Raw genomic sequence first — 12,488 nt, 5'->3', positions numbered from 1 at the left:
ACTTGCTTTACCTCTAAAGCTTAAACCAAAGCGCACGAACTTGTTGTGCACTGGAATACTTGGTTGCATAAAAGTTGAATTAAAAAAAAACTTTAAATAAGAATTTATGGAACTTTGTGCTCCAGCTGGCACCAAACTTGAAACGTTTTTTTCTTCGTTTTTGTTTAAAGACTGTTTTTTTTTTCTTTTTATTCCACAGCAAGGAAAGGCTTAATTTTTCCGCTTTGGCTAAGGACAGTGCGGTTTTTATTTCAAAGTGCGCACCAAATAAAAAATCTCTGTAAGTTTCCCCTTCTGTCTGCCCTTTTCGCCTGGGGCAAACCAAGCATTTTTTTTTCAATGAATTGCCATTGCAAAACAGCCCATTTTTTACAACCACCAGCAAAAAAAACCAGTGGCGGGGGGGAGAATTTTAGGGTTAAGAGCTATACACGTATTACAGTAGAAGTTTAAAATGAATGGGCCTTCATGATTTAAATTTGATTTGCTTTCTTCTCTGCCTGGGATGCTTTGCCAGTCAAAAATGAGAAACATTGTTTACCAGGTAAAAAAGGCCAATTTCAAGATGGTAAGCATAATGCTTCTTGCGTTTTTTTCATTTTTAAATTTTTTTTTTCTTTTTCAGTTTTTAAAATGTATGTTGTTCGAAATTGAAATTTGATTTTTCTTCCGCGCCATTGTAAAATCAAGGCCCATTTATTTCAACCCTGGCAAATGGTTCCCAAGTTTCTTGTAAAAAACAGTGCCACAATCCATTTGGCCAACGGCAATTGTCCTTTCAAGAAGACCAAAGATAGACACAGAAAAAAATAGAAAGAAAAACTATAAACTTCAGGGTGGGGAAAGGACTTGTAAAGGATTCGCGTTAAAAAAACTTTAACTAGTTGTTATTGGTCGATTGCCCAAACACGGCATTACAAGCACGAAGCAAGTAATTTAGCGGGAGTCTTTTTTATAGCCTGCTTTTTTCCCGCCGGTAACCTTTTTGCTTTTAAGGGTTTACCCCAAAGACTGGACTTCTTTCAAAAGAAGGCCTGGGCCTTTTAACCATGCGGCGGCTTTACCAAGTGGGGTTTTGGCGAAAAACACGGATGGTTTTTGGGTTATTTAAGCCTAAGGACCCATCAAACCTTGCATTTTGGCCATGGTCAATTCTTACTGTCAGGCAAGGAGTTGTTCATAGTGTATTATAAGCTGAAAACCACCAAGGCAAACAATTTTCAAACATGGCCTTTGCTTTGTCGGTGTTTTTCACTTTGGGGAAAAGGCTCAGAAAATCTGGCCTAACACAAGCATTCGTCAAAGGCTTGGCAAAAATTGAAGTTGGCTTAATTGATGGCATGGCTTTCGCCTTAAAGGGACTCTTTGCACTGGCATCCCAAACCTAGTGTTGACTGTCTTAATAATAAAGTCATGGTGTGGAAAGAATTGTCAAGAACGTAATACTCTTGCATGTACTCATGGCCCTTGACGTTCAGTTGAGACCAGAAATTCCAATAAGCAGGGAATATGCCGGAAAAAAAAAACTGGAGCTAATTACTTCTACAGATCAAATTAAAAACCCCAACTCATAATAAAGGAAGTCTTTTCTTTCTTTGAGCTGTCTGTGTTCCAAAAAACCCTGTGAGGGACATACTATTGGGAAAAAGTCCCCCAAAGTGGGATTGTGAAAAACCAATGCTGTGAGAAACCGAAGCTGCAAGGCATTTGATTTTGCTTTTTTCTAAGGGTACAGAATAATGGACTCCGTGTGGAATGGGAAACCATGAAATACACGGGGAAACCCCCCAACCAACCCAACCCCCCCACCCCCCCCAATGCCCACCCAGACGGAACCGAGCCTGTCTCAAAAGGAAGGTTGTTTTCTTGCAAGGTTAATTTCAAAGTTTAGTAATTATTCCCAGGGATGTTTCTCCCCTGGCCCGTTTCTTTTGGCATTTTCATTCAGGTAGAATAAAAACGAACTCGGGCACAGGACGTCTGAGGCGAAAAAATGGACCACCCAGAGCCGTCGGAGCAGGGCTTGTAGCTACCCCCCGCAACCCCTTGTGAAAAGGCGCTCGGCGGGCACAAAACAGCCAGAGAAAAGGTGGAAGGGGTGGCCACGTTCTGAGGCGTTTGGGCACCCCAAAACCTCGGTTGCATGATGCCAAAAGTAGGGGGCCAAAAGGGTGCATTCCAAGTTGATTTTTCCGTTCTGACATGTGAGATTATGTTTTAGGGGAAACATTTTTGGTTTTCTCCTTGTATTCAAACCCAACCCACGTGTTATTTTTTTCCTTTATACTTCCAAAGGGCCTTGAAATTAATACTTCTGTACTTTCTTTTGTTTGGTGGGCAATCCAAAGGCCTGGTTCCCCCACCCATAAAAATGTTGTTTATAGAACAAAAAGGGCCCTATTTACATTGTTCATGTAAGGGTTTTTCTTTTTGAGGGTTGCCAAAAAATTGAAGTGTTAAACTTTTTAAACATTTTTATTAAGCGTTGGTACTTTTCATTTAAGGGTAACAGGCGATTGTGGTTTTCAATTGCTTGGCTTTGAAAATGGGAAAATGTTACTATGGGACTTACCAGAAAGACTACTTTGCATTTGTCTGGGTAGGCTATTGAATGCTATTTTTTTCACCCCAAGTTGGGGCTAGTGGAAACAATTTTTTAACATTAACTTTCTATGAACCAGGCTTTTGCAAAAGTTCCAGGAAACCCCTAACTTTGGGGCCATTATTTTTTTGGTTAACTTCTAGATTGTTTTTTCTTATTTTTTTGTTTGCCTTAGGATTGAACCCCAATTGACGTTGTTGCTTGATCTCATGTTCTTTTCAGAGTCCACTGGCTGCATGGTATGCTTTGCAATGTTTGGCAGAGTGGGCACATGCATCAATTTTTTTGGTCTTTTACCGGTCTGAGTTGGGCGTCGATGGAAGCATAGCCTGATTGCAGTATTTTTTTTTGTGAAGTTTATTGAATTTTGCTTAAAATTTTAACGGCTTCAATATGGCTGTAAGCATTTGGAGCTTGGCCGGGCTTGATAACTGGTTTCTTGGGAACCCTTACAACGGTTGCAATTGGGCAGGCTCTGCCTGTTCGGAGAGGTCACGGAAATTTACTCCCTTCCCACCAGGACCAAACTTTGAAGTGCCTTTTGTTGGTATTAAGAAACGTAAAAAACCAAATGTGTTTTTGGTTTTTCCTTTTGATTTACTTTTTTGATGGTAGAAAATTGAGGTTAAACCTCAGGGATTTTCAGTATCGGGAACAAAAAAGGGAAACTCTTTTTACCTTGGTCTACAAATCACATGGGAGTTGTGTTTGTGGTGTTGGCCCCTTTTTTGGTGATGCATTTTCAATTGCTTTCCCCCCTTTTTTGTTTTGGCTACCTTTGGAGGGAGACCATTTGGACGAAGGGATTTTTAACCTGTGGTGGTTGGCATTAGTTGGAAGAACGATTCTTTTGAAAAAAAAATGCTAATTTTTGATTTTTTTTTTCCCCCCCAATATGTTGAATTGCTGATTTTAATATGCGATTTCTTTTATGTATATTATTTTTGAATATATATAGTACTGTATATTATAGTATATATATATATACTATTATATAACTATTTATTAATTAATAATAATATATTATATATACATATTATAGTATATATATTTTTTTTTTTTTTTTTTCCCCCCCCAACCAAAAAACATTAATGAAAATTTGATTTACAATATGAATCAACACAACTATTAGATACATTTTAGTGTAAAATGTTCTTTCCCATTAGGCTGGGCCTAATTTGGTTTAGAATTAAATTAAAAAGATTGTAGTGACTTGAAATAAAGTGACATTTTTATTTAACGGCTCAATACAGAAACAGTTCTGTGGCTTCGGCCACTGTGCATTTAAGTAATTTAAACAAAGGCATGCACTTTGTAAACACTGTGCAAAATTTACAGGTCTTAAGAAAGAAAAAAATTTAAAAAGTTCATATGTATTCTTACTGCTCCCAAGTCAGTAACATTTCACTGCACTTTTTGTACAGCTCCGGGTATGGGCAGTCTGACTGGAAGTATGTACGGGAGGGTATACTGTACCGTCTATCAAGCGGTATATTTATCAATGCCATGAACCCAGGCTTGGTCACCGTGCTGAGAGGCATTCATTATCTTTCGGCTATGAACTCGGTTAAGTTCCGCGAGTGGATCTTCCCCATGCCGTTTTTGAATTACGTTTCATATGGAGTGGACACTTTCAAGGAACATTTCGGTCCAGTGATTCCCTGTCTTGAGGTATCTTAGCTTGTCTGGCTTGGTGGCTCGGCAGTTTTGGCCATTACAACTGGTTCATACATTTGATTTGTATTTTTTCGAAGTGCTGGAACAAGTTTGTAGTGTGCAACGGCGGGAGCACGGCATGCCTGTACAACACCTTGACGCTCGCAGCATCTTCTTTTTTTTGAAAACCAAAATTAGTTCCACACGCACCGACGTGCTCTCTTCGAGACTAAAGTCTCAGCTGCGTCCGTTTCTGACTGTTCCGTGAGCCAGAGGCCATTGCACAACAGGTTAAAGGGCAGCATTCGCTTGCGTCACGTGACCACCTTGTAATCGCGAACGTTGTGGTTAGAAAATCGCGTTTTATCATATCGCGATATTATCGCAAATGCAATTAATGGTTCAGCCCTACTGTTGGCCCACAGGTATAAGTTAAGATCTTCGCCACGGATCTAGAATCAGCCCTATTTTTGCTGAACCAAATCACATTCAAAGCAAGACTAATCTGAGACTAGATATGTGTCGTTTGTCTGCTCCTTGATGCTGTTGTGGCATAGCCTCCGCTACTTAGCAAGCCGTACCATGGCAGCGCTAACTGTACATTGTCCCCCCCACCAGCCTCATCCTCAGCCTGCACTGATAACAGTGTGGTCACCGATGGGAATGATGACACAGCCAGTGTCCAAAGCTGGGCAGATCGTTGTGGTAAATGTCCCATACAGGCAGAGACGGGGCTCAGTGATTCTCCTCGTACAGACAAGTCATCTACCCAAATAACAAAGCCAATTTCAGTGGTTATTGAAAAGAAAACGATTATCTTTCTTTTACCTAAAACCTTTGATTTCTCTTCATCTATTCCACTGTGCAGGTTAAGACTTTGCTTTGCATTTTATGCCAGCTTTTTTTATATTGGACATTGTGTGACACAAGTGTTGTTGAGCAGTCCAGGTTCTAGTCTATGGACTGCTTGCATCCCACCTGTCAATAAATTAGGCAACAATAGGTCACCACTTGAAGACACTTGAAAGTTATTGCTAGTAAGAACGGAGTTTGGCCAAATGTGTACTATATGTGCAGCATTCTCTACTTCCTCACGAGCCTCATTCTGTTATTTTTTTTGTCTTCCTATAAAGACTCACCTGGCTGGGATGGTGGACGCAGCAATGGATTTGTGAATGGTTACCATGACAACCGCACAAATGGGGGCTTTGGAGGGCGCGGACCCCCTCGCAATGATAGAGGTGGGCGTGGCGCCTACCGTGGTAACAGGGGTGGAGGCTCGTTTAATCAACCATTGCAAAATGCAGGTGGGGAAACCCTGTCTTGCCTTAAAATATCTAACTATAGCTCTAGCTGTAGACTGATGACAGTGTAGCATAGAAATAAACATGGCCCTCCCCCACCCTTGTTTAGAGTTATGATATAAGAATGCTGTTGCTCTCCATATGCATAATGGAATTGCAGTAAATTGTAACTAACACTGGCGGTGCGCTTAATGTAACTTGATGGTTTGAAACAACTGATGGCGCCTTGTTTCAGGGGAAAGACTCAGCTTTGCGTTTGGTAAGAAAGCAGCGTCATGTGATGCCGCCTGAAAGCTAATTTGCAGAAACCTATATCCTAGTAAATCACTAACAGACTAATCTATTCTTTGCAGGGTTTGGCAGTTATGACAACAAAGAAGGCAGCTGGGGAGGACCTCCAAGGGATGCTGCCTACAACAGCTTTGGGGGACGTTCTGACAGGTCCAAGCCTGCCTTCTTCAATGACCGTGGGGCTGGCTCAAGGGGAAGGTGTGTAAAACTTTCACATTAATAATCAGTTTTTATGAGTATCATGTTTGTGCTTTAATACCATGTATTGTAACATGTATGTTAAAAATTTGACAAAGTCAATGTAGTTTGAAGCAGACTGAGTATGTCTGTTTTATCATTTGTATTAAATTACAAGTATTTCCATAGCTTTATTTAGTATTTAAAATTATTTGTTTAGCAGAGATGACAAACATCACCATTATGATGGGAGGGTTTGCTCATCTAGCCCACTTTGCACACTGGCAGACAATAGCACCATCCATTCTGTTCTACTTCCATGGACTGTCACTCAAAACCTCTGCTCACATTCAAATAAAAAGGTGGAGCTGGCCACACTGCAATCAACTTCAATCTCTGAAAAGAGAAATGCCACACTAGGACCCAAGACTATTGAGTTGCATGTTATATTCTTAAATCAGACATGAAGTCAAAGGGTTTGTTTAAACTCACTCTGTGCATGTGTACAGATATGAGCGTGGGGGCTTCTCTGGGGGAGGAAACACACGTTGGTCAGAGGACGCCAGAGATGATGATTGGTCCAAGCCCACTGCTCCCAACGACCGTCTGGAAAAGTAAGACCTACAAATCATTCTCATAAATAACAGACAACAACCATCTTGCATCTGCATTGACCTCAACTTTTGCAAAATTTCTTTTCTAGTGAGCTTTTCTCTGCAAGCAACACTGGCATAAACTTTGAAAAATATGATGATATACCCGTGGAGGCCACTGGAAGCAACTGCCCACCCCACATTGAAAGTGTAAGTCTATACTCAACAGTTCTAGCATATTCTTAATGTTATTGAAATGTAATTCGCCGTTGGTTTCTTATACTAATGGTATGTCTGTCCGATTCTGTAGTTTCATGATGTAGACATGGGGGAGATTATCATGGGGAACATCAACCTGAGTCGCTACACTCGTCCCACCCCAGTCCAGAAGCACGCTATCCCTATCATCAAGACCAAGAGAGACCTGATGGCTTGCGCCCAGACTGGTGAGTATTTCTGTATATTTTCACTGTTTGCTGTCTTTCCCTGGTAAGTTTCTCTTATTGAAACTTATACCCTTTTTAAAACTAGAAAGTAAAGGTTGGTGGATAATACAGTGTTATACTCTTTGGTTCTGTTTTTTTTTTTTTTGTTGTCTAAAATTGAACCGTCTGTGTTCCAGGCTCTGGTAAGACTGCAGCTTTCTTGCTGCCAGTGCTAAGTCAGATCTACACCGATGGGCCAGGAGATGCCCTGCAGGCGGCCAAGAACAGTGGACAGGTACTAGGGAAGAAAATGCACAACTCACCATGCATTACCATTAGACTTGTTCTAATAAATATTTCTTTCATCCTCAGGAGAATGGAAGGTATGGCCGTCGTAAGCAATACCCAATCTCTCTTGTCCTGGCTCCCACTAGAGAACTGGCTTTGCAGATCTATGATGAAGCGAGGAAGGTGAGCTCCATATATACAACTGACTATGACATCATTATAGTACATAACATAGTTTCCCTGAACATTGAATATGCATCTTGAAGCTTAATTGTTTCTTCCTAAATTCTAGTTCGCCTATCGCTCACGTGTACGTCCCTGCGTGGTGTATGGCGGTGCTGATATTGGCCAGCAGATCAGGGAATTGGAGAGAGGTTGTCACCTGCTGGTGGCCACACCTGGACGCCTGGTTGATATGATGGAGAGGGGCAAGATTGGTCTGGACTACTGCAAGTCAGTATAGCACAGGGATCTGTGCTGAGATTGGATTTTGTTTTACATTCTAACTGACTCTATATTTCTTTGCCCTTTGTAATTATTAAATGTTTCTCTCTAGCTACTTGGTCCTGGATGAGGCTGACCGCATGTTGGACATGGGTTTTGAGCCACAGATAAGACGCATTGTAGAGCAAGATACGATGCCACCTAAAGGCATCCGCCAGACAATGATGTTTAGTGCTACCTTCCCCAAGGAGATCCAGGTACATTGGACAGTCAACAAGCATACAGAATCTTGCTTAAAAAGATTTTCAATGTTCTATTCGGATGTCCAATCAGTGTTGATTAAGCTGATTAGCCTGCAGCTATTTTTGTCAGTATAGCACATACTGAGGAATTTGTTGCTTCAGTTCACTGCATTTAATATCAACACTGATGGGACATCCCACAGCACGTAGCAATAATGTCATAAATATCTGCATGCATTTCATTTGTTTGTGTAGATCCTCGCTCGTGACTTCCTAGAGGACTACATTTTCCTTGCAGTTGGTCGTGTTGGTTCCACTTCAGAAAACATCACCCAGAAAGTAGTCTGGGTAGAGGACACTGACAAAAGGTCCTTCCTCCTTGACCTGCTTAATGCCACAGGTGAGAATTGCATGCATAAGTACAATGTTTAGGTTTGTTTTTCCCCCACAAAGGTCACATTGGGCTCTAACCATCCTTTGTTTGTCAGTCTGCCCCACATCAAGCTAATATTGATTTTGCTACATCTCTGCTAACAAATGTTTATTATAGCAAGACCTTACAGTGAAACATAAATTAACAAAACAGAATCTCGTGCAGTGGTGAGCAGGCACATCACTTGCTGTGTTTAGGGGGTATTTGGTTCTCATGATGATCTAAAGCTGTTATTTTTGTGTACTGAGCAGCCTTACATTTACTGGCTGGTTTGGTTTTATCTTAGTTATTCCCAGTGAGGTTCAGGAAAATGTGACAGAGGCCCCAGAGAAACCTGGTAAGTATGAACATACCATAACTTCACTCTGACCCACAAGCCAGAAACATCACATCCCACAGCTCATCCTGTCCCTCCGCTCCCCAGCTGACATGCTGCCTCAGTTTTATTTTTTTGTTTTTCTTTCATTTCCAATAAGAGCTTGTAGTACCCACAATAATATTTGCCTTGTACCATATAGTGTGAGTGGAATTGCAGAATTTGAGTCAATAGTGCAATCTTTTCCCCACTCAATGGGTCATTTTTAGCGTCGTGTTAGTTTGTTATCAACACCAACACTAAGGTCAGCTGGCTCAACATGAGCATGTGGCTGGTTGTCATAAGAAAAGCTCAATTTCCATGAGTCAGTTGGCTGTGACCACATGGGAATGGCGAGCTAAGTCTCCTGTTGCCACCGTGACAATTCAGCTAGTCTGATTGGACTGATCAGGACTTTATTTTAAACTACCCAGGCTTAAGTTATTTGGAGAGGATGGAGCTTTGATGGATGTATAATTTTTTTTTTTCATGGCTTGTGCCAGAGTGCATTGGCAAAACAGTTGCAGAGTTAGCTGCAAATTTGGAATTGCCTGTACCCCATCACCTCATAACCAATTTATTGTCTCTAACTTTTATTCTGGTAGCCATTAATGCCAGATATCCTGAATTGTATATTTGACAATTCAATAATTGTTTAAACTGTCCAAAGTTGCCATGGATCGGTATGAGGGCCAATTAGGGCCCTAATGGATCAATAGCCATTAAAATAAAGCCAGTCAAAATCTGATCCTTTGTTTAGCTACCTGACTCAAACTGTTTAGTCCACCTCTGTTATTGCTGCGGTGTGCTGCTCTTAATGAGCCAGTAAAACTTTATTTGCACCGGTGCTTGACTCTTAGCACTGTGTGCAGACAAACTGAGGCCAAGGCTGTCAATTAATGATCAGTAAATATAAAGCTTTTTATGCAACCCATCTCCATTTCTAAGTTTTCATTGTGGTTTTAGATTTTTTTTTTTTTTTTTTAAACTTTATGATTTCCTCTTTTAGTGTAACAGTTTTAAGTTCCTGATCCCATCTTTTAGTTCAAAGAAAATCCACCCATATCCTTGTTCCCAGTTATCAATGATTTATTTTCCCTTCTCTCTTTTCATGCTCTATATCCTGCTCTCCTCCTTTGTCTCGTCCGCTTTCCGGCTATACAGGCAAAGAGTCGTTGACTCTGGTGTTTGTGGAAACCAAGAAAGGAGCAGATGCTTTGGAAGACTTCCTTTACCACGAGGGTTATGCCTGCACCAGCATCCATGGAGATCGATCCCAGAGAGACAGAGAGGAAGCTTTGCATCAGTTCCGTTCTGGACGCTGCCCCATCTTGGTGGCTACAGCTGTGAGTTATCTTTACTTGTACTTGTGTGAATAAAGTGAAACTAATGACTAAGTTTTTGACATTAGAATTTCTTTATTTTTTTATTTTTTTTTTGCAGGTGGCTGCTAGAGGCCTGGACATCAGCAATGTGAAGCACGTTATTAACTTTGATTTGCCCAGTGACATTGAGGAATACGTTCACCGTATTGGCCGTACGGGACGTGTGGGCAACCTTGGTATGAAATAACTTAGTTCAAATTTTTTTTAAACGTTTGATGGCTCTTCACATTTGCATTTTTAATGAATCTGTCTTGCTCTGTTTTGTGCAGGTTTGGCCACGTCGTTCTTTAACGACAAAAACAGCAACATAACCAAAGATTTGCTGGACATTTTGGTGGAGGCCCATCAGGAGGTTCCTTCCTGGCTCGAGAGCCTGGCCTACGAGCACCAGCACAAGAGCAGCAGCCGTGGACGCTCCAAGAGGTAATTGTAGCAGAACACTTAACTGTCAGGTGCAAGTGTTGGACCTTAGAGACCCACAAGGAGGTCTCTAAGGTCCATCTTAATGGAAAATTCCACTTGTGTCTTTGATGGTTTAAGGTATTTATATCTGAAGCATTTACTAAACTGGTGAAATGTATCCCTTTCGAAGTCCTGCCCGTTTTTGCTCTGTGTTCCAGTAACAGTTGAGTAAAGCCTTTGTCAGAACCTTTCACCTTCCTCCTTTCCTGTACTTAGATATATGTACTAGGCTAATGTATGTTGAAAAGACAAACACATTTTAGATGGATGGATGGATAGATACATTATTTATCCCCAAGGGGAAATTCAGGTTTCAGCAGGTTATTCTACAGACTGATGATGCAATGGATGATGATTGGATAGATGGAATGATAATAATAATAAATAATAATAATAATATAATAATAATAGGCAAAATGCAAGAAGACCAATAAAATTAAATGGGCCAAATTAACGAGCATTGGGGTGGAAGTGGCTCCTAAGTTAGCGGGCTGCCAACGATTCCTCGATGCTAACTCAATACAAAAAATGATCGGATGAATTTCCTCTGGGCCTCGGAATCCTGTTTAACTAAACGTTAAGCTCACTTTCGACGGATTCTTTTTAGTGTGACACAACGCCTGCTACGGGTCACAGCGCTATGCGCTCCCCTACAGTGGGTTGGAGTAACCAGCGTTTAAGTATAACGGGCGTTATTTTTTTTCAGTAACGGAGTAATTCTAATTACTTTTTTCCCATCGTTGCAAGCGTTACTGTTTAGCGGAGAATTGGTAAAGTGGCGCTTTATACGGTTTTGTTAGTGGAATGAAGCGCAGCGGTGTCAGCTGCTTCACCCGGACCGAACAACAGAAAATGACAGCAAACGCAGGCAAAGCCGAAAGTAAAAGGAGGGAGAGGTACAGAAGATGTCAAGGGTGTGATTATTTTAAAGTTAAGAATTAAGGACAACGGCCCGGCTGTTTGTGGGGTTTGGTTGTTTTGCCGGTTCTTGGGCCATCTATGGCCTCGCGGCTTGGGCTTGAGGCGGGAGGAATATGACGGAGTTGCGGTGCAGCGGGCGTCGGGTCGAAGTCTCGAGCGGTGATGGTTCGGGTTCAGTTGCGGTCCCTTTTGCTGCGCTGTCATCCTTCTCGTCTGCCGCCCCCTTTTCCATTGTCTATTCTTCCATGGTTTCTCGGCTTAATGTATTTAGTAAGCCCATGGTAATGAAGGGCCCCAAAGGAATAACTTTTTAAAAAAAATTTAATGTGATATAGTGATTTGGATAAAGGATTGAACGTAATACGTGTGTGGTGGTGGTGGGTCTTGTTATACATGTGCTGAATGATCGAGCTGTGCGCCAGTTACTCATAGGCTCTGACTTGTAATGAGTAATTTGTATTTTTTATTGGAAAGTGTTTTGACTGGAATTGTACCATTGTTTGTCTTAGTCTTGTAGCTTGGGGATGTTTGTGTTTTGATAATTATATGAAAGTTGAATAGATGAATGTTGGTTAATAGAGAGGTGATTCTTTTCTATATGTATGTAGGGGTATGGTGTACTCTAAGCCATTGATGCTTTGTGGCGAGCTATTGATTTAGTGTGGTCTGTTAAGTCGTGTAAGAGGACCTGTGTGAGATGTGGGTGTGTTCTCCGTATTGAAATTGCTATGTCGTTTATCTTTGGATTTATTATGTGGTTCTGCATGACTTCGGACTGCGTTTTTTTGCTCTCCCCTTGCCTGAGTGTCATAGGTGTACAGAAATACTCATATGTGTTCAGTGGTTTTGTCGCTTGTCGGGGTCAGGGCAGCGTTAGTGTGGTCTTACTAACTATTCAGGTGAATTAGAG

General features: G+C 41.3%; 1 protein-coding gene across 2 annotated transcripts in view; it reads left to right on the top strand.

Annotated features, from left to right (window-relative positions):
* Window positions 1-5,391: 5,391 nt before the first annotated feature.
* ddx3xa (DEAD-box helicase 3 X-linked a) overlaps window positions 5,392-12,488 on the top strand; it is a gene marked incomplete at its 5' end in the record, with an annotated part of 10,976 nt that continues 3,879 nt past the window's right edge. Inside the window, 14 exon segments of one of the 2 annotated variants that reach the window (XM_035677190.1) lie at window positions 5,392-5,565; window positions 5,916-6,051; window positions 6,540-6,644; window positions 6,734-6,833; window positions 6,934-7,069; window positions 7,246-7,343; window positions 7,421-7,519; window positions 7,629-7,789; window positions 7,893-8,037; window positions 8,278-8,422; window positions 8,742-8,792; window positions 9,975-10,156; window positions 10,254-10,371; window positions 10,465-10,618. In XM_035677190.1, coding sequence (XP_035533083.1) covers window positions 5,392-5,565; window positions 5,916-6,051; window positions 6,540-6,644; window positions 6,734-6,833; window positions 6,934-7,069; window positions 7,246-7,343; window positions 7,421-7,519; window positions 7,629-7,789; window positions 7,893-8,037; window positions 8,278-8,422; window positions 8,742-8,792; window positions 9,975-10,156; window positions 10,254-10,371; window positions 10,465-10,618 — 1,804 coding nt within the window. 2 annotated transcript variants of the gene reach the window in all.

The sequence above is a fragment of the Morone saxatilis genome, unplaced genomic scaffold, assembly GCF_004916995.1.
Source record: "Morone saxatilis isolate NCDOM2014 unplaced genomic scaffold, NCSU_SB_2.0 Contig5, whole genome shotgun sequence".
NCBI lineage: Eukaryota > Metazoa > Chordata > Actinopteri > Moronidae > Morone > Morone saxatilis.
The sequence above is the reverse complement of the archived record's forward strand: the minus strand, read 5'-3'. Positions and strand labels throughout refer to the sequence as shown.